Here is a 21118-nt window from a genome sequence, read left to right on the forward strand (position 1 = left end):
TGGGATGCATGAGAAAGGCTCGGGCCTGGTGCACTGGGAAGACCCAGAGGAATCGGGTGGAGAGGGAGGTGGGAGGGGGGATCGGGATGGGGAATACATGTAAATCTATGGCTGATTCATGTCAATGTATGACAAAACCCACTGGAATGTTGTGAAGTGATTAGCCTCCAACTAATAAAAAAATAAAATAAATAAATAAATAAAATAAAAAGTCATTTTTATTTCATCCCTATAAAATGCTTTGTTCCAACACGCTTGGTGATAAGTTGTTTACCTTGTCCATTTCCAGTATTGTCAACATCAGCCAAACACAAACAGCCTTGATCAAATTCTTCTTTATCTCCCAGAACAGTAGACCACCAATCCCGGGCTTTAAATAAAGACATTTTCGTTCACTCTAAAAAGAAAGCATTTATTTATAATCAAAATCCAGTTCACAAAGTGCAAGTCACAACAGGATTTATGAATTGAGTAACTCCTACAGCATAGGAGTTAACTAAACTTAAACAACTCTGAGAAAAAATATTGTATTTAACTCTAACTTTTTGGTATCTTGTGGACATATGTGAAACCACAACTCCAAATGAGTGGAAACATTAATCAAATATTTTGCCATGCCATTGGAAAATGAAGCTGAGAAATTATACATTTATGTTGCGTCAATTCTCTCCTCTGGGACATTTAGCAGACAACTGCGCTAAGTAACACATTCTTTGAAGGATCACGATCCAAATTCTACCAGCACTGGTCAGCACATAATTCCTAGACAAAACACCTAATTTCCCTTCAGTCTGGTCACTAGAAAGACTGTAGCATCTCCTGTCACAACGAGTTGCTAAGAAGAGCAAATGAGATCGAATGAGTCAATGACTGATACCAGAAGGGGCACATTACAAGTACTCAAGAAGCATTCATTCTCTTTCCCCTAACTGTAGAAAGGAAGACGGAAGAGGAAATTCACACCAAAAAACAACTAGGAAATGTGGGCTGTAGGTCTATTTATAGCACTAATTACCTGTGTGTCCTCAGGCAACTCACATAACCCCTTTGCACTTTGATTCCTCATCTAAAATGAGGATACACCAGCCATACCACTGGGCTACGGATGTGGTGCATGGGAAAGCACACTAGACCTTTTAAATGACAGTACAAACCACAGAGGGGGCTTCCCAAGTGGATCAGATGGTAAAGAATCTGCCTGCAATGCAGAAGATCCAGGTTCAATCCCTGGGTATGGAAGATCCCCTGGAGAAGGGAAAGGCAACCCACTCCAGTATTCTTGCCTCGAGAATTCCATGGACAGAGAAGCCTGACAGGCTATATGGTCCATGGGGTCACAAAGAGTCAGACATTAAAAAAAAAAAAAAAAGAGTCAGACATGACTGAGCGACTAAGCACACACATCACATACCCACCTTGGGATTCTATGAGAATTTATTTATCTAACATAAATTAAGCTTTCCTTCAAGATTCACTGATTTAAATGATAATAGTTAGGATAAGCAGTCACCTCTTTTTATTCAAAGAAGCTCTGTTCTATAAGGTGGCAGCAAACACTGAATTTGCAAACACTGAACCATTGCTTCTAGAGGAAATAGAGGGTTAAAGTCATGCAAGCTTCTATTCACAGCATTTTCAGCAACCAATCAATACATAATTTTGTTTCTTGTGTGTTTCTGTTGAAAGATAGTTTATTTTATATACTGCTGGTGCATTAACATTGAACTCAATGACCAACAACACTGCAATTCATATTGAAGAAAACTTATATAGTAGATGTATTTTCTCCATAGAGTACATCACAGCCTTCTTGCACTTAGGAACATTAGACAGTACTTTAGCACTACTCTGGGGGACAATTTTAAATAGCAATATCACACACACACACACACACACACAAAACCCTAACCACAGAGATGGAAAAAGTAGACTATGTAGGCGCTAAGTAGACTACAAAGAAAAATGAGAGCTGAAAGAAGACAAGAAGGCAGAGAGTTTCTGTATTTGACATCAGCTGGGAATATCCATGTCAAGTGACTCAGATTTTTTGCCACTCTGCCTATAACCATGAATGACCACGAAAGCACTACGGATATTGATTTGGGATTACAAAAAATTTTGGTGAGCAGGAAAACTCACAAATATAGAATATGCAAATAATGAGGATCACCATACAGTTTTTAAAAGGTAGATCAATCTGCTTCTTTCAGTAGGCCTTCCACACAGGTTAATAACAGAAATCAAGATTACTCGTATTCATAGAATTGGCTAAGAATTTAGCTTACCATAATATGGTGGTGAAAAGTACAGCCTCTGGAGGCAGTTGGTATGAGTTTGAATCCCTGCTCTACCATATAGTAACCAGGCAACCAGATGCAGGTTACTAAAAGTTACTGAATCTTCCTATACTTTGGCTTCCTCATTTGTTAATATAAAATAAAGGTAAGAATGGTATGTGAGGACTGAATAAAAACACAGTAGAGTCAACCTACAAAATAGGAGAAAGCATTTGCAAATCATGTATCTGAAAACAGTCACGATACACAATTCAAAAACAAAATTTAAATGGGCAAAGGAGTTGAGGCGACATTTATCTAAATAAGATACACAAATGGACAAGTATCTGAAACAACACTCAACATCACTAATCATTAGAAAGATGCAAGCCAAAACCACAATGAGATACCACCTCACATCCATTAGGATGGCTATTACCAAAAATAATAAGTGTTAGCAATGATGTAGAGTAATCAAACCCTTGTGCACTGTTGGTAAGAATGTAAAATGATGCTGCCACTGTGAAAATAGTATGGTGTTTTCTCAAAAAATTAAAAATTGAAATTACCATTTGATCCAGCAATTCCACTTCTGGGAATACAGCCAAATGAACTGAAAGCTAGTTCCCGAAGAGATATTTGTACAACCATGGTCATGGCTCAGTGGTAAAGAATCCACCTGCAATGCAGGATACCTAAGAGATGCAGGTCCAATCCCTGGATAGGGAAGATCCCCTGGAGGAGGGCATGGCAACCCACTCCAGTATTATTGCCTGGAGAATCCCATGGACAGAGGAGCCTGGTGGGCTACAGTCCATAGGGTCACAAAGAGTTGGACATGACTGAAGTGACTAAGCACGTAGACACACATATGTTTATAGCAGCATTATTCACAAGAGCCAAAGGTAGAAACAAACCACCTGACAATTGGCAGATAAGTAGATAATCAAAATTTAGTATATACCTACAATGGAATTGTTTTTGGTGGAGCAGCACTCTTTTTTGTTGAAGTATAGTTTACAATGTTGTGTTAGTTTCTGGTGCATAGCAAAGTGATTCAGTTGTGTGTGGGTGTGTGTGTGGGTGTGTGTGTGTAGTTTCCATTATGGTTCAGTACAGGATATTGAATATAGTTCCCTGTGCTACACAGTAGGACCTTGTTGTTTATCTATCTTATATATAGTAGTATGTATCTGTTAATCTCAGCCTCCTAATTTATCTTTACCCCCACCTCCCCTTTCCCTTTAGTTTAGAAAACAAACTTATGGTTTTCTATGTCTGTGAGTCTGTTTCTGTTTCATAAGCAAGTTCATTTGTGTCATATTTTAGACTCCATATACAAGTGCTATCATATTTGCCTTTCTCTGACATTTTATTTAGCATGATAATCTCTAGGTCCATGCATGTTGCTTCAGATGGCATTATTTCATTCTTTTTATGACTGAGTAGTATTCCACTGTGAGAGAGAGAGAGAGAGTGTGTGTGTGTGTATAACCTACATCTTCTTTATCCATTCATCTACTGATGGACATTTAGGTTGCTTCCATATTTTGTGTGTGTGTGTGTGTGTGTGTGTTCAGTCTCATCCTATTCTTTGTGACCTCTTCTTTGAGACCTCATAGACTGTACCCCACCAGGCTCCTCTGTCCATGGAATTCTCCAGGCAAGAATACTGAAGTGGGTTGCCATTCCCTTCTTCAGGGGATCTTCCTGACCCAGGGATTGAACCCAGGTCCCCAGGATTGCAGGAAGATTCTTAACTATCTGAGGGAAGCCCAGAAGTCCTAAGAGATTGCCCTTTCCTTTACTTCATTATTTTTTTGTTGAAGTATAGGTGAGTTCCAATATTAAATTAGTTTCAGGTATATAGCACAGTGATTCAATATTTTTATAGATTATATTCCACTAAGAGTTATTACAAAGGGATTTCCCTGGTGATCCAGTGGTTAAGACTCTGTGCTTCCCAGTGCAGGAGGCGTGAGTTTGATCCCTTGTCATGGAACTAAGATTCCACATGCTACAAGCACAACCCCCCACCACCCCCCCAAAAAAAAAAATGCTTTTACAAGATAATGACTATAATTCCCTGTGCTGTACAACTTATCCCTGTTGCTTATCTACCTTTTTAACTTTTTATTGGATTATAGTTGATTTACAAAAAGGTTGCATTTTAAATAATTTCATTTCTGTAACATTTTCAAAATTACAAAATTAAGCTGATGGAGAACAGATCAGTGGTTGCCAAGGTTAAGAGAGAGTATGACTTTAAAGGATTAACGCAAAGGAATTTCTTTGAGGTGATGAAAAAGTTCTAGAACCAGACTTTGGTGGTGGTTCCATGGCATAAATTTTATTTCTTAAAACTGTATTCCTACAAAAAAAAAAAAGTGTATGTAATATAAAACATGGTGAGGTTGAAATAAGATCTGTAATTTAGTTATAGTACTAAATAGAGTATAGTTGCTGTTGTTCAGTCACCCAGTCATGTCCGACTCTTTGCGACCCTATGGACTGTAGCACTCCAGGCATGCCTGTCCCCCCCATCTCCCAAAGTCTGCCCATTGCATTGGTGATGTCAGCCAGCCATCTCATCTTCTGATGCCCTCTTCTCCTTCTGTCCTCAATCTTTCCCAGCATCAAGGACTTCTCCAATGAGTCGGCTGTTCGCATCAGTTCAGTTCAGTTCAGTTCAGTTCAGTCACTCAGTCGTGTCCGACTCTTTGCGACCCCACGAATCACAGCACACCAGGCCTCCCTGTCCATCACAAACTCCCGGAGCTTACTCAAACTCATGCCCATCAAGTCGGTGATGCCATCCAGCCATCTCATCCTCTGTCGTCCCCTTCTCAGATGACCAAAATACTGGAGTTTCAGCTTCAACATCAGTTCTTCAAATGAGTGTTCAGGATTGATGTCCCTTAAGATTGACTGGTTTGATCTCCCTGCTGTCCAAGAAACTCTCAGGAGTCTTCTCCAGCACCACAGTTCAAAGGCGTCAGTCCTTCGGCAGTCACCATCCACAGTGATTTGAGAGCTCAAGAAGAGGAAACCTGTCACTACTTCCACCTTTTGCCCTTCTATTTGCCAGGAAGTAATGGAGCCAGATTCCATTATCTTAATTTTTTTCAATATTTAGTTTTAAGCTGGCTCTTTCATTCTCCTCCTTCACCCTCATCAAGAGGCTTTTTAGTTCTTCTTAGCTTTCTGCCTATCTGAGGTTGTTGCTGTTTCTCCCACCTATCTTGATTCCAGCTTGTAACTCATCCAGCCAGGTATTTCTCACGATGTGCTCAGCATATAGATTAAACAAACAGGGTGACAGCAGACAGCCCTGCCATACTCCTTTCTCAATCTTGAACCAATCAATTGTTCCAAGCAGGGTTCTAATTGTTGATTCTTGACCCACATACAGGTTTATCAGGAGAGAGGTAAGATGCTCTGGTAGGCTCATCTCTTTAAGAGCTTTCCTCAGTTTATTATGATCCACACAGTTAAAGGCTTTGGCGTAGTCAATCAAACAGAGGTAGGTGTTTTTCTGGACTTTCCTAGCTTTCTCTATGATCCAGCAAACGTTGGCAATTTTATCTCTGGTTTTTCTTCCTTTTCTAAACCCAGCTTGGACATCTGGAAGTTCTTGGTTCACATAATGCTGAAGCCTAGCATGCAAGATTTTAAGCATGACCTTACTAGCATGGAAAATGAGTGCAATTGTCCAATGATTAGCACATTCTTTAGTACTACTCTTCTTGGAATTGGGATGAGGATTGACCTTTTCCAGTCCTGTGGCCACTGCTAGGTCTTCCAGATTTGTTGACATATTGAATGCAGCACCTTGATGGCATCATCCTTTAGGTTTTTGAATAGTTCTACTAGAATTCCATCGTATCCACTAGCTTTATTAACAGCAATGCTTCCTAAGATCCACCTGACTTCACTCTCCAGAATGTCTGGCTCTGGGTGAGTGACCACACCATCGTAGTAATCCAATTCACTAAGATCTTTTTTGTACAGTTCTTCTATGTATTCTTTCCATCTCTTCTTGATCTTTTCAGTAATTGGGGGAAAGACTAGAGAGTTCTTTAGGAAAATTGGAGATATCAAGGGAACATCTTGCCCAAAGATGGGCACAATAAAGGACAGAAACAATGGGGACCTAGTAGACACTGGAGAGATCAAGAAGAGATGGAAAGAATACACAGAAGAACTGTGTATTACACAAAAGATCTTAAAGAACAGTATTACCATGATGGTCTTGGATGGCCCTACATGGCATAGCTCAATATTTATTGTACTAATGTCAATTTAATGGCTTTGATAATTGTACTTTATCACTGGGAAACCACTATTTTTGCAGCTTCTATGTGATCATAAAATCCTTTCAAAGTGACAATTTTAAAGAAACAACAGGTCCATGTAAGGCCCTCTCTTTATGTTAAAAAAGAAAGTAGTCAGGTAAAGGCAAGGTGTTCATGAAAGTTAAGCAAAAACACCTAGCAGGTAAATAAACTTATCATGAGTTTTAACATGTGGGAGAGTTTCTGAAAAACCATCTATATCACCTGTTATTAATAATAGCACTATGTAAAACCATACAGATTGCCAGATGACTAAACTTCAAATCTCATAGCAAATATTCAAAACCATAATAAACACTTCTATTATACTTTTATTGGATTTTTTAATTTGAGAAGGATGTAACAGTACTTAATAAATGCCATGTATTCCCATTACATACTCGAGATACATTGGAAAATTTTAACACATCGTACCATTGGACTGCCACAATAAAAACACATCATTCTCTTGCAGCCCAGGGCAGAATACCAGCCCAATTCAACAGTATTCAATGATTCACTAGGAGGTCTCACAGCAGTCAGAATATAGTCATCGTCATGACTATGACTTATTACTTAAGAGGACAAAAAGCATAATCAGGAAAGGCGAAAAGTGTATTTTACCTGTAGTGTGACTATAAACACACATGACTGCATCAGATGAAAATACCTATTATGTGAACATGGCCTTAAAACCTTTGTTAGTGAACAAATTTTTTCAGCTTGCTAGAATAAAGGTGGGTGGGGGGGAGGAATCTCCAATATGAAAAACTAACTCTCCAACACTGTGTGTAAATGGAACTGTTCTACATCAAGCAGTAATTTCTCATGGACTTCTATCATAAAATTGAATATCTATTCCTATTAACAAAGTACAACTGGCAACATTTAGTTCCTTCCTGTTTCTCCTGCTCTATCAATTTCTCCTTAGTCACCTACCACTTCATTAGCTTCTGAAAGTCCTCCTTTTCTAGATTATTTAGCTTTGCTACCCCAAGTGTAGTCCCTGGACTAGCAGGTCAGCATCACCCAAGATGAAACTGTGAAAACTGAGAATCCCAACTCCACCCCAAGTGATTCACATGCACCTTAAAGTTTGAAAAACACTAGTTGAAATGATACCTGATAGCCTATGTGGATGTTTTCTCATAGCAATGCTCTACTTCTCTTCCTTTTTCCTGTGACCCCTGCCACTAGTTATCTTTCAAAAGTTCAGAAAAAAAAGACTCACTTTTAAAATCAAGAGCCTCCACAGCTAGAAGGAACTGATCAATCAGCTAGTCTTCTCATTCTACAGGTATATGACTCCCCTAAGTCCAGTTCAGTTCAGTAGCTCAGTCGTGTCCGACTCTTTGCGACCCCATGGACCAGAGTACTCCAGGTCTCCCTGTCCATCACCAACTCCCAGAGTTTACCCAACTCATGTCCATTGAGTCAGTGATGCCATCCAACCATCTCATCCTCTGTCATCCCCTTCTCCTCCTGCCTTCAATCTTTCCCAGCATCATGGTCTTTTCAAATGAGTCAGCTCTTTGCATCAGGTGGCCAAAGTATTGAAGCTTCAGCTTCAACATCAGTCCTTCCAATGAATACTCAGGACTGATCTCCTTTAGGATGGACTGGTTGGATCTCCTTGCAGTCCAAGAGACTCTCAAGAGTCTTCTCCAACACCACAGTTTCAAAGCATCAATTCTTCGGCGCTCAGTTTTCTTTATAGTCCAACTCTCACATCCATACATGACTACTGGAGAAACCATAGCCTTGACTAGACAGACCTTTGTTGGCAAAATAATGTCTCTGCTTTTTAATAAGCTAGGTTGGTCTAGGGTGGTTATAACTTTGCTTCCAAAGAGTAAGCATCTTTTAATTTCATGGCTGCAATCACCATCTGCAGTGATTTTGGAGCCCAAAAAAATTAAGTCAGCCACTTCCCACTGTTTCCTCATCTATTTGCCATGAAGTGATAGGACCAGATGCCATGATCTTAGTTTTCTGAATGTTAAGCTTTAAGCCAACTTTTTCACTCTCCTCTTTCACTTTCATCAAGAGGCTCTTTAGTTCTTCTTCACTTTCTGCCATAAGGGTGGTATCATCTGCATATCTGAGGTAACTGATATTTCTCCTGGCAATCTTGATTCCAGCTTGTGCTTCCTCCAGCCCAGTATTTCTCATGATGTACTCTGCATATAAGTTAAATAAGCAGGGTGACAATATACAGCCTTGACATACTCCTTTCCCAATTAAGAACCAGTCTGTTGTTCCATGTCCAGCTCTAACTGTTGCTTCCTGACCTGCATACAGATTTCTCAGGAGGCAGGTCAGGTGGTCTGTCATTCCCATATCTTGAAGAATTTTCCACAGTTTGTTGTAATCCACACAGTCAAAGGCTTTGGCATAGTCAATAAAGCAGAAATAGATGTTTTTTCTGGAACTCTCTTGCTTTTTCGATGATCCAATGGATGTTGGCAATTTGATCTCTGGTTCCTCTGCCTTTTCTAAAATCAGTTTGAACATCTGGAAGTTCATGGTTCATGTATTGCTGAAGCCTGGCTTGGAGAATTTTGAGCATTACTTTACTAGCATGTGAGATGAGTGCAATTGTGCAGTAGTTTGAGCATTCCTTGGCATTACCTTTCTTTGGGATTGGAATGAAAACTGACCTTTTCCAGTCCTGTGGCCACTGCTGAGTTTTCCAAATTTGCTCACATATTGAGTGCAGCACTTTCACAGCATCATCTTTCAGGATTTGAAGTAGCTCAACTGGAATTCCATCACCTCCACTAGCTTTGTTCATAGTGATGCTTCCTAAGGCCTACTTGACTTCACTTTCCAGAATGTCTGGCTCTAGGTGAGTGATCACACCATCGTGATTATCTGGGTCATGAAGATCTTTTTTTGTACAGTTCCTCTGTGTATTCTTGCCACCTCTTCTTAATATCTTCTGCTTCTGTTAGGTCCATGCTATTTCTGTCCTTTATTGAGCCTATCTTTGCATGAAATGTTCCCTTGGTATCTCTAATTTTCTTGAAGAGATCTCTAGTCTTTCCCATTCTATTGTTTTCCTCTATTTCTTTGCACTGATCACTGAGGAAGGCTTTCTTATCTCTCCTTGCTACTCTTTGGAACTCTGCATTCAAATAGGTATATCTTTCCTTTTCTCCTAGGCTTTTCGCTTCTCTTCTTTTCTTTTCACAGCTATTTGTAAGGCCTCCTCAGACAGCCATTTTGCCTTTTTGCATTTCTTTTCCTTGGGGATAGTCTTGATCCCTATCTAGATTACAGAGCTAATAGCAGAAGCATTTCTGCATACCCTCTCCAGATCTCTAGACCTGGTCTTGTTAGGTTGTCACTGCCTGCAATTTAATATCCAAAACACTGAAAAAGCATGGGTCAGTAGAGAGGGTTTTTTTGTTTTGCTTTGTTCTAATTTTTAAAAGGGGGGGAGGGGTGTTATTTTTAAACCTAGGTCCAACAAATGGCTCTTCTTCACAAGACCACAGCTACTTCATTTCAGACCAACTTACCTTCATACCAGGGCAAAACATAAGTTAATACATAGGGAGCATGCACAGTCAGTCGTGTCTGACTCTCTGTGACCCCATGGACTGTAGCCCACCAGGCTCCTCTGTCCATGGAATTTTCCAGGCAAGAATACTGGAGTGGGCTGTCATTTCCTTTTCCAAAGGATCTTCCCCACCCAGGGATCAAACCCATGTCTCCTGCTTGCCAGTCGTATTCTTTAATACTGTGCCACCTGGGAAGCCCTAATATATAACAGAACGGCATGAATTAACATTACATCAAAATTCAGCACACTGGTTCGCCCATGACCCAGGTGTTATCACTCACCATTGTGGACAATCAACTGCTGAATAGGTCTAACATCTTTAAAAAATTAATGAACAATAGGGAAACTAACAATTTGGACTGATGGTCAGTAGCATGTCTCCCAGTGCCTCTCTTTTCAATTTCAAAGGCAGAAGCAGAGAAAGGTGCACTGCCACTCCCAAGAAAATAAGAAAACACAAACCTTCATTTGTGCTAAATTTTTACATCATTAATTTCCTTTTCTCAAAAATTGGTGTATTTTTACACGATAGCTTAGGCTGCAGGACAAAAGATTTCAAAGGGGAATTCCTTTCCACTTTGGCTTCATAGACTGGACAGCAAGTCTGAACAACCGTAGGTTCCTAGATATCCCTACTTATCTGCAAAAAAAAAAAAAAATGCTAATCTTTTGGCTTGAAAAATAAAACACACCTATGAAAAATTTCCCTTTGCACATATCAGCTGTGTTCCTAATAAGCTTATACATAATCATTTTTATTGCTCACTCACTCAGTCATTTCAGTCGTGTCCGACTCTAGAACCCTATGGCCTATAGCCCACCAGGCTCCTCTGTTCATGGGGAGTCTCCAGGCAAGAATACTGGAGTGAGTTGCCATGCCCCACCCCAAGCAATCTTTCTGACTCAGGGATCAAACCCACGTCTCTTTGCATCTCCTGCATTGGCAGGGAGGTTCTTCACCACTAGCATCACCTACTTGCTCTTAAATATAAGTCTTACAGACTCCAGAGCACATTGATATCTAATGAAACTCTGATGAAATCTTGTGATAATACAGGTATTTCTCCCACAACCATATGTTCTACAACTTAAAGTTTCAGAGAATTCCACTTTCGGCATGACATGTGAGAAGTTCCATGGGCCCACTTCCCAGTGAAACTCTGAAAATTATTTTTTTAAATAATCATTTAACATCTCTAGAAGTTGTCCTAGGAGCTTACAGCAAATAAAGAAACACTAAAAATCTAAAACTCAGTAAGAACAGTAAGAGTCTGTAATATTTAAACTAACACTCCTTCCTCCATAGTCCTAGTTCAGCAAGACAGTATTGCATGCCAGACTGGTACAGCCAAGAACCCTCTCCCCACAGCTCCCAATCAGAAAACCATTTTCCCAGGAGGAGCAGGACGTCAGCATTATTTGTCCTGCTGCCACCTATCTGTTGCTGACTACAGAAGAAATTGAAAATCTGAACAGACTTATAAAGAGTAGAAAGACTGAAGTAGTAACCAAAAAACCAGCTACAAAAAAAGACCAGGCTCAAAGAAAGGGAGGAAAGACTAGGCTCAGTCGGTAAATTCCACCAAAGGTTTTTTAAAAGTTTAACACCAATTGTTCACTAATCTCTCCAAAAATAAAACAGGAGGGATCACTTCCCAACTCATTCTATGAAGCTAGTGTTACACTGATAACAAAACTAGACAAATACAAGAAAAGAAAACTATAGACCAGTGTCTCTTACAAATGTATATGTAAAAATCTTCAACACAACACCAGCAATGTGAATCAAACAATATATTATTAGAATTAAACACCATGGCCAAGTGTAATTTACCCCCAGGAATGCAATGTTAGTTTAACATCCAAAATTAATTTAAAAAATATACCAAACTGTTGCAGGAAGGGGGACCCCTTCCAGGGCCCGAAACTGGGCTCTTGTCTAACACTCGGAAATGAATTGTCCGAGGAGACACATGCTGACAAAGCAAGAGATTTTATTGAGAAAGGGCACCCGGGTGGAGAGCAGTAGGTAAGGGAACCCAGCAGAACTGCTCTGCGTGGCTCGCAGTCTTGGGTTTTATGGTGATAGGATTAGTTTCCGGGTGGTCTTTGGCCAATCATTCTAATTCAGAGTCTTTCCTGGTGGCCCACGCATTGCTCAGCCAAGATGGACGCTAGCAAGAGGGATTCTGGGAAGTGGACGGACAGGTAGTGTCTCCTCTCGATCTTTCCCGAACTCTTCCGGCTGGTGGTGGCCTATTAGTTCTGTATTCCTTATCAGGATCTCCTGCCATAAAACAACTCATGCAAATGGTTACTATGGTGCCTGGCCAGGGTGGGCGGTTTCAATCAGTGTGCTTCCCCCTGAGAGACTTCATACTCAAGATGCTTCTTGGGAATTGGGGCGGAGGTCTCTTTCTTCTGTAACTTCTTCCTGCTGTGCCTGGGCGTAGGCCTGCCTAGCAGAGCAGAAGTCTCTCTCTACCTGATCTAAGTTGGGGTGTTCCACATCTGAAACCAGCTTTTACTCTTGTAATAACAGCAACTTAGTTTGAAACTGTCAGAGCACCTCTCAGAGGTAAAATAGACAGGGGCCAAACAGGAGACCTAACAGGATGGTCATCACTGGTCCCCAGAAACAGGAGGCACTGCTGGGATGATTGGCTGGTGGTCAAGCAACAGAGTTGTAGTTGTTAGGGGAAGCACACTGATTGAAACCGCCCACCCTGGCCAGGCACCATAGTAACCATTTGCATGAGTTGTTTTATGGCAGGAGATCCTGATAAGGAATACAGAACTAATAGGCCACCACCAGCCGGAAGAGTTCGGGAAAGATCGGGAAAGATCGAGAGGAGACACTACCTGTCCGTCCACTTCCCAGAATCCCTCTTGCTAGCATCCATCTTGGCTGAGCGATGCGTGCGCCACCAGGAAAGACTCTGAATTAGAATGATTGGCCAAAGACCACCCGGAAACTAATCCCATCACCATAAAACCCAAGACTGCGAGCCAGGCAGCAGAGCAGTTCTCCTGGGTTCCCTTACCTACTGCTCTCCACCCGGGTGCCCTTTCCCAATAAAATCTCTTGCTTTGTCAGCATGTGTCTCCTCGGACAATTCATTTCCGAGTGTTAGACAAGAGCCCAGTTTCGGGCCCTGGAAGGGGTCCCCCTTCCTGCAACAAAACCAGTAAAGTAAAAGTAAAAAACCACCTTATCATACTGTTAGGTAGTTAGAATAGGAAACAGGAGTCCAAAATGGCGGTCGCTTTTTAAAGACAAGGAAGGGAAAAGCCCATGAAAATAGAACAAAGGAAGATCCGAGGACCAGAGTGAGGACCTCAGGTAGAAGAAACAGCACTCCCAGCTAGCCCAAATTACATAGAGCAGGCCCGGGGGGTAGGAAAAGACATATAAAAAGAGGAGCCAAAGCGCTCTCGCGCTCCCTCCCTCCCTCTCCTGTGCGCTGGCGCGCTCCCCCATTCTCTTTTCTTCCTGTCTTTGGGTCGGTATGCCATTATGCCTTGAGGATGGATTCTCCTGCTATTTGCTAAATAAAATAGAGCTGTAACACGGAGCTGAAACACTGATTTGTCTAAGAGCTATAACACGGTCTGTTGGAGACCTGAGAGCTATAACACGGTCTATCCAAGACGCAAGAGCTGTGAGGCGCTGAGGGCTTTAATGTCCATCACTCCAAATCTTTGTTGTGACAAGACAGAACCAAGGAGAATACACTCGCCTGACAATATCAACAGAGTCAGAAAAAGCATTTGACAAAATCCAAAACTCTTTAATTGTAAAAACTCTTGATGGAAGAAATTTTCACATATGAGATATGGGGAAGTCATTCTGGCTTATATATAATTTAATTTAAACTTTACATGAACTACAGCAGCCTGTCGAATAGCCTGTCTTATAGCCTGTCAAATATGCATGGTACATCTGCTTGAATCATTAAAGAAAAGAGTGCATTTAAAAATCAAAACGGAGTAACTGTGATTCAGACATCCAAAATGGAGCCAGATGGCCATAGTGGATGTATTTTATTCATGTTACTGCATCACTGAGAACTTAGATTATCTGAACTGTATCAAACTCAATGATACATGCAGCAGTTTTCAAAACAATATCTGCTAACAGCTACCTTATAATCTTAAAAGTCTTTCCTCACAACTCTGCAACTATTTCAAACCCCAATAAATCCTAGCTTAATAAGCATCCTTTCAAGTTCCAGTCCTAATTCTCGACAAACAACTTATGTAACTTTGTGGTTATAAAGTTGTACAAATCTTGTTCTTGAATCTGTGTCTCCCAGGCTGTGGCCCTCAGTCTGACTCAAATAAAGCTCTTCTATTCTCATTATAGATTGTTTATTGATTATTAGCACCTATGTTTTCAACATACTAGGAATAGAAAGGAACTTCTTCAAACAGAAAGAGAACACTCACATGCAAAACTCATAGTTTATACCATACTTAATGGTGAATGACTGGATGCTTTCTACCTAATATCAGACACAAGTCTAGGATGTCCTTCTTAACCACTTCATTTGACTATTATACTGGAGGCTGAAAATTAGCCAATTGAGTGGGAAAAAATTAAAGGCTTCCAGATTGGAAAGGAAGAAGTAAAACTATCTTTACTCACAGATGACATGAACTTGTATATAGAAAATCCTCAAGAATTCAGTAAAAACAAACAAACAAACAAAAACTATTAGAGCTAATAAACAATTCAGCAAGGTTGAAGGATACAATATCAACATACAGAAATCAACTGTATTTCTATGTCCTGGCAATGAACAATCCGAAAATAAGAAACAACTGCATTTACAATAGCATCCAAAGAATTAAACACTTGGGAATAAAAGTAACAAATTATATATAAAATATATACTCTGAAAACTACAAAATATAGTCAAAAGAAATAAAAGATCTAAACAGGAAAACACACCATGTTGATGGTTCTGAAGCCTTAACGTTATTAAGATGGCAATACTTCCCTAATTGATCTCCACATTTAGTGCAATCCCTACCAGATTTCCATGGCTTCTTTGTACAAATTGACAGGCTTCTGCTGAAATTCTTATAGAATGACCAGGGACTCAGAATGGCCAAAAAAATCTTTTAAAAGAACAAAACTGGAGAACTCATATTTCTCCCATTACAAAAATTACTACAAAGCAACAGGAATCAGGACAGTATGAGTAGACATAGACATGAGTAGACATAGACAAATAAGAAAGAACTGAGAGTCCAGAAATAAACTCATGCTTATAGGAGCCTTACTCATAATACCCAAAAGGTGGAAATGACCCAATTGCCTACAAATTAATGAATATATAAACACAAAGTAGCATAGCCAAACAGTGAATATCAGTCAATGATGAAAGGAATGAAGTAACTAACATATGCTGCAACACAGATGAAACTTGAAAACATTACTTCAAGAGAAAGAAGCCAATCACAAAAGACAACATATTATATGATTCCATTTATATAAAATGTACAGAATACACAAATCCATAGAGACAAAGTAAATTGGTGGTTTCTCAGGTTTGAAGGAGAGGAGAAGACAGGAAAGTTATAAGTACACGGTATAAGGTTTCTTTCTGAGGTGATAAAAATATTCTAAGATTTACTCTCGTGCAACTGATGGTTGCACATTATCTGTGAACAGATGAAAAAAACTGAATTGTATACATTAAATAGTTTAATTGTATGGCATGTGCATTATATTTCAATAAAGCTGCTATTTTTTAAAGAGTAAATAGTGATGAACATATGGGGGATTGCTTTACTATTATTTATGCTTTTATTTATGTTTAAAATTTCCCATAATAAAAAATAATAAAATAATATTTTACTCTTTTTAATAATTAAGTACCTTTATTTTTACTCTTCATTTTCTAAAATGTTTTATTTTTTATTTGGCTGCACTGGATCTTACTTGGGGCACATAGGATCTTTGAACTTCATTGCAGCATGTGGGATCTTTACTTGCAGCGTGTGGGATCCAGTTCCCTGACCAGGGATCGAACCCAGGCCTCCTGCATTGGGAGCGTGGAGTCCTGGTCACTGGATCAAAAGGAAGTCCCAAAGTTTCACCTTTTTAAAAGTAGGATACTCCTGTATTTTGGCCACATTTACCACTCTATCAGAACAACAATAGGTTGGCAAATTAAATTCAGAAGATTAGCAAAATAAATTCTACCCTTTCTCCTAGAAGGACATCCTACCCCATTGAGACAGAAAAAAATTAACCGTAAATTAAAACTCATATAAGATGCTAATTCATTTTCCAAGTTCAAAAACATACAGGTCTTGACTTTAACATATTAAGGTAAGCAGTTGGATGGCAGAGGTCTATTACTGGCAGGAAAGGAAGAAGGAAGAAACAATGGTAATAAGGCATTTTCAGCCATGAAATCTGGCTTTTTTTGTTATAAAAACAAATTTAAAATATTCCAAATGACAATAGTTCAATATGCAGAAATTGATTTTAATTTTATTTAATTGTCTTCAATAAAAGTAAGAAATAAGAATTTGCATTTTATCCGCTATTCATTCAGTGTTGATTTCCAGCTCCTTAATGATTTTCTATTTTTTGTCTGTTGTGCTTAGTCACTTAGTCATGTTCGACTCTTTGCAACCCTCTAGACTGTAGCCCACCAGGCTCCTCTGTCCACGAGATTCTTCAGGCTAGAATTTTTGAATGGGCTGCCATTTTCCTCCTCCTGGGGATATTCCTGACCCAGGGATAGAACCTGCATCTCCTTTGTATCCTGCATTGTAGGCAGATTCTTTACCCATTGAGTTATCAGGGAAGCCCTTTTCTGTTTTTAAATAAATGTAAAATAAAAACCAAATATCAGGTTTTTCATGGCTATCATCTCCCTTCACTAGAAAAGAAAATAATAGCTAACATTTACTAAGCATTTACCAAGGCCCCAGGTACCATTCTAAGTGATTTGCAAGTATTCTAATCTTCACAACAAAACTACAAAGTAAACCATAGATACTATTTTATAGGTATTCTTGAACAAAGAGAGGTTAAGAAACCTGCCCAAGTGATCACAACTATGAATAGCAAGAAGTTGTAAGTAACACCCAAAACCAGACTATTTACTTAAAAAAAGGGCAGCCACCTCACAACAATTAAAAAGCTATAACTCTGTTAACATTAATTCTAATCACTGTGAGTTCAGACCTCAGGAAAGTATCTCCCATATTTAGTTAAAATTTTAAAGGATGATTAGAAAACAATAATTAGAAGGTTTTAACAGATGCATATTATAAATAGCCACAAAAGACTGATCTCTTAGACCTTAATAGAATATTAAACAAGAACTCATCTCTTTATCCCTTAACCTCCAGAAATTCTCTTCCACGCTTCTCACTTTCTTTTTTGTTTTTAATACTTATATATATGTTATCTCCCACACCAAGTTTACTCAGATTTAGTTTTCATTCAAGACGTGGGTGTTTTAATACCTCATTTGCTTAGTCCTAAAATATGGAAGGATGGCTAGATGAACAACAGCTGTGGCAATAATAACCCCAAGAATCTTCTGGAAGGAACACGTGGGTGAGATGGCAGATGCTGAAATTAGGAGGCTAAGACATTGACACTGTTGCTTTTCATTTCAGGAGCTTTATTTTCTCCAGGTCATGCTAGTGCTGCCTCGAATTTTGGAAAACATTGGTCAGGTCTTCCAGTCCAGGCAAGATGACAAATGCACAGAGTTAGAAGAATGTTGCTTTTGAAGACAATATTATAGACTCAATGCTAAAATTTTAATAAAAGCCACAAAAGATGAAAGAGCACAGGAGAGGGAGTTGGACAGACCTCAACTGTATGACCTTAAACAAGTTCCTCTTCCTCTAGATTCCCAGTTGTTTTGGGAAGATGGGAGAATAAAATAGCCTAATACATGTAACTACTTAGCCCACTGCCCAATCCATAGGAAGCACTCAATAAATGTCAGATAAGAGTCAGTAGTAACCTTGCAGTAGTAATAACAGTAGTGCTGGTGGTGGTTATGATATGTTCTGAGCAAGACAAAACTACAAATGTGAATGCGAACGTCCCCTCTGGAACGAAGATTTAAACTGCAGTTGAAAAGAATGACAGTAACTTTTCATTAATCAGCAAGAATGCTTTGTGTTTCAATGATTTTTGAGAAATTCCTTATCCTGAGGGATAAGATTTGCTACAAACTTCAAAAGTTGCAAAGCTTTAAAAATTACTATATCCTATTGATACTGGATTTTTTTTGCCCCTTCAAAGAAGGTTTCCATCCAGAAGTCTCACCAAAAACATAAGTGTGTGGTTGTAATTTAAGAACAATTACTCATAATTACACAAAATGAAAAATTCCTTAAACTTATAACTTGTAAATCATTTGCAGAATTTACAGTTTCTTTTATATATTATTCTAAATAACATTTCAATCTATTCACCAAAAAATCTTCAACAAATACTCTCTTTACGTATTTGCAGCAAATACGGAAAGAGGTTAGAAAAATTTCTCCCTCTCTGAAAACTCACAGACTTTAGCTAAGACTCATCCTTTTCCCTCCAGCATCCTCAACTTGTGGATGTCTGTGATATGGTTTCATTTTTAAAGTAAAAGTGAGATGATGTGGGGCAGGCAGGCGGGAAAGATCTTTAAAATTGGAGTCAATTGCAGGGCATTGAACTGGGGAAGAGAGAGAGTTCACTTCAGTTCATCTAAACTGCTGTGGTCTGCAATGTAAAGGGAGGAGAAGGAATAATCCTACTGCAAGAAGGAATTAAGGGGTATTAGTACACGCATCCTACTTCAGTCACAGGCTGGGAACTGCTTTGACCATTTGTTCAGGAGACTTGAAGTGTCACAGGAGAATGCTTGTGCACCATGTGACACTCCTGAATGGAATCTTTAAAAATTCGTATCACCCTTTCTCGACATGTTCACAGGGTCACACACACACACACATTGTTCTGGTTGTTTTCTTTTGAATGCAAACATATTCCATAAGAAACCTGTTATCCTCTATCTCCCAAAGCCATTACATGGCATCAGAGAATCAATCTGATAAAACACACACACACACACACATATATATAATAAAATAAAACAAGGAAAGGGCATTCATGAATGCGATGTTTAATTCTAGACATACTTTCTTACCTGATGCTGAATCAGGTGGGTCCTGCCCCACCGTCCTTCGCGGTCTCTACAGCTTTCCCTTTAAGAATGTCTGCCAGGGTCCCAGGGCTGGAACGACGAGCAAGATCGGACGTCGCAGAGAAAAGCAATCCTTACTACTCCTTCTCGTTCTCCTGATCCAACTTGTCCCACGACCCAGGCAAAGAGAGTGTCTCACCAGGTAGCACCACCAGTTCCACGGAGTTGGAGTGATCCCATCAAGTAGCTCTCCCGCATCCTCTCTCTGTCACCCTCAGAGACGAGCAGGAAAAACGGCATCAGTCCCGTGGCAGAGATCACGCAGGAGAGAACAGAGGAAAGTAATGCTGCTCACAAAGAGGAGGAAATGATGAAGGAGGCAGTGAGTGGGATGTAGCAGAAAAAGGACCGCAGCGGCGGAAGGGACACCTCCCGATTCAAGCCTAACTCCAAGCCATCTTCGCCCTGTTGTCATAGCACTTTACAACGAACGCTTCTGCGCAAGTCAGATCGCTGAGTCCCAATGCCTTCTGGGGGTTGTAGTCCTGAGTGTCTCCGGAGCGCGGAAGACGGAGAATTTTTCCTGATTGTTGGAATCAGATTTCTACTGGGCGGAGCTGGAGCGAACCATTGCCTACTCCTCGTTAGCGGTGAAACATAATTGATTCGATTCCCGTTTTCTGTTCTCAGACAGACTTGGACGCCGGTTCTGAGGAAATCCGCCTCCCGCCTCTGGCGCGGACGAAGCCACGCCCCCCAAACCAGGCTCCGTCCCCGCCGCCCGAGGGTGGGGCTTTCCCCGGAGGCGTGGCTAGGGCGGGGCTCGGGTGCGGCGGGGCTCGGGTGCGGCGGGGCGGGGCGAGGTGGGGCTGGGGGCGGGGTCCCAGTAGGTTTCAGGGCCGGAGCATCAGAGGCCCTGGCCACCCAGCGACCTCTTCTCTTGAACTGGTAGGCGCAGGAGGCCGCGTCCATGGAAGAAGCAGCCGTGGCGAGGGTGAGCGCAAGTGTGTGCGCCCTGGTGGCTGGGGTGCTGCTGGCCCAGTACATGTTCACCTTAAAAAGGAAGGAATACGTACTGTGCGTATTCTGGAACTCCCCAGAATTTTCTGCTCGATAACAACCCTGGAAAAACACTACCTGATTTCTTTCCTTGGTTCTCCTCTTCTTGATTCTGCAGACCAACTTCTTCCTGCAACGCGATTACATTTCCTTTGTTTGTAAATCACAGCTTCCAAAGCCTATGTCATTTTTCTTGACTGTATTTGAATGTCTTAAAAGGCATCATATAGTCACTCACTGGCCCAGATAACTTCCACTGTCGCGGAATGCAAGTGTGTGTGCCTTTAGCACGTGTCCAACTCTTTGTGACCCCATGAGCTGTAGGCTGCCGGGTTCATCTGTACATGGAATTTCCCAGGCAAGAATATTGGAGTGGGTTGCCATTTCCTTCTCCAGAGGATCTTTCAGACCCAGGGATTGAACCCGGGTGTCCTGCAGTGCAGGCAGATAGGCCAGACCCAAATGTCAGAGCTCAGAGCAGAGAAAGTTTTATTACAACGCTATTCAAGGAGAATGGGGCAAAGATGCTTTAAAAAAAGATAAAACAAAAAAAACCCTGTATGCCTCGAAGTGTTTCAGCAAAACGCAATTTTAAAGGCAAAGTTGTGGGGAGGTGTCCCAAGGTATGTCATCAGCTCCGGTGCAATGGGGACTTGGGCTCATGATAATCAAGTAGTTAATTTCTTCCATTTTGTGGCAGTTTTTAGC

At 40.4% G+C, this 21118-nt stretch overlaps 1 protein-coding gene across 4 annotated transcripts in view; it reads right to left on the reverse strand.

Moving 5' to 3' along the window:
* BBS9 (Bardet-Biedl syndrome 9) overlaps window positions 1-20108 on the reverse strand; it is a 461674-nt gene extending 441566 nt beyond the window's left edge. For 3 of the 4 annotated variants that reach the window (XM_043463234.1, XM_043463233.1, XM_043463231.1), the window contains exons 1-2: window positions 19355-20103; window positions 275-397 (exon numbers count right to left, since the gene is read on the reverse strand). In XM_043463234.1, coding sequence (XP_043319169.1) covers window positions 275-386 — 112 coding nt within the window. In that variant the 5' untranslated portion in view covers window positions 387-397; window positions 19355-20103. Of the gene's footprint in view, window positions 1-274; window positions 398-19354 lie in introns of all 4 variants that reach the window. The other variant, XM_043463235.1, reaches the window with a different exon arrangement.
* Between the last annotated feature and the right edge of the window lie 1010 nt (window positions 20109-21118).

The sequence above is a fragment of the Cervus canadensis genome, chromosome 3, assembly GCF_019320065.1.
Source record: "Cervus canadensis isolate Bull #8, Minnesota chromosome 3, ASM1932006v1, whole genome shotgun sequence".
Classification (NCBI taxonomy): domain Eukaryota; kingdom Metazoa; phylum Chordata; class Mammalia; order Artiodactyla; family Cervidae; genus Cervus; species Cervus canadensis.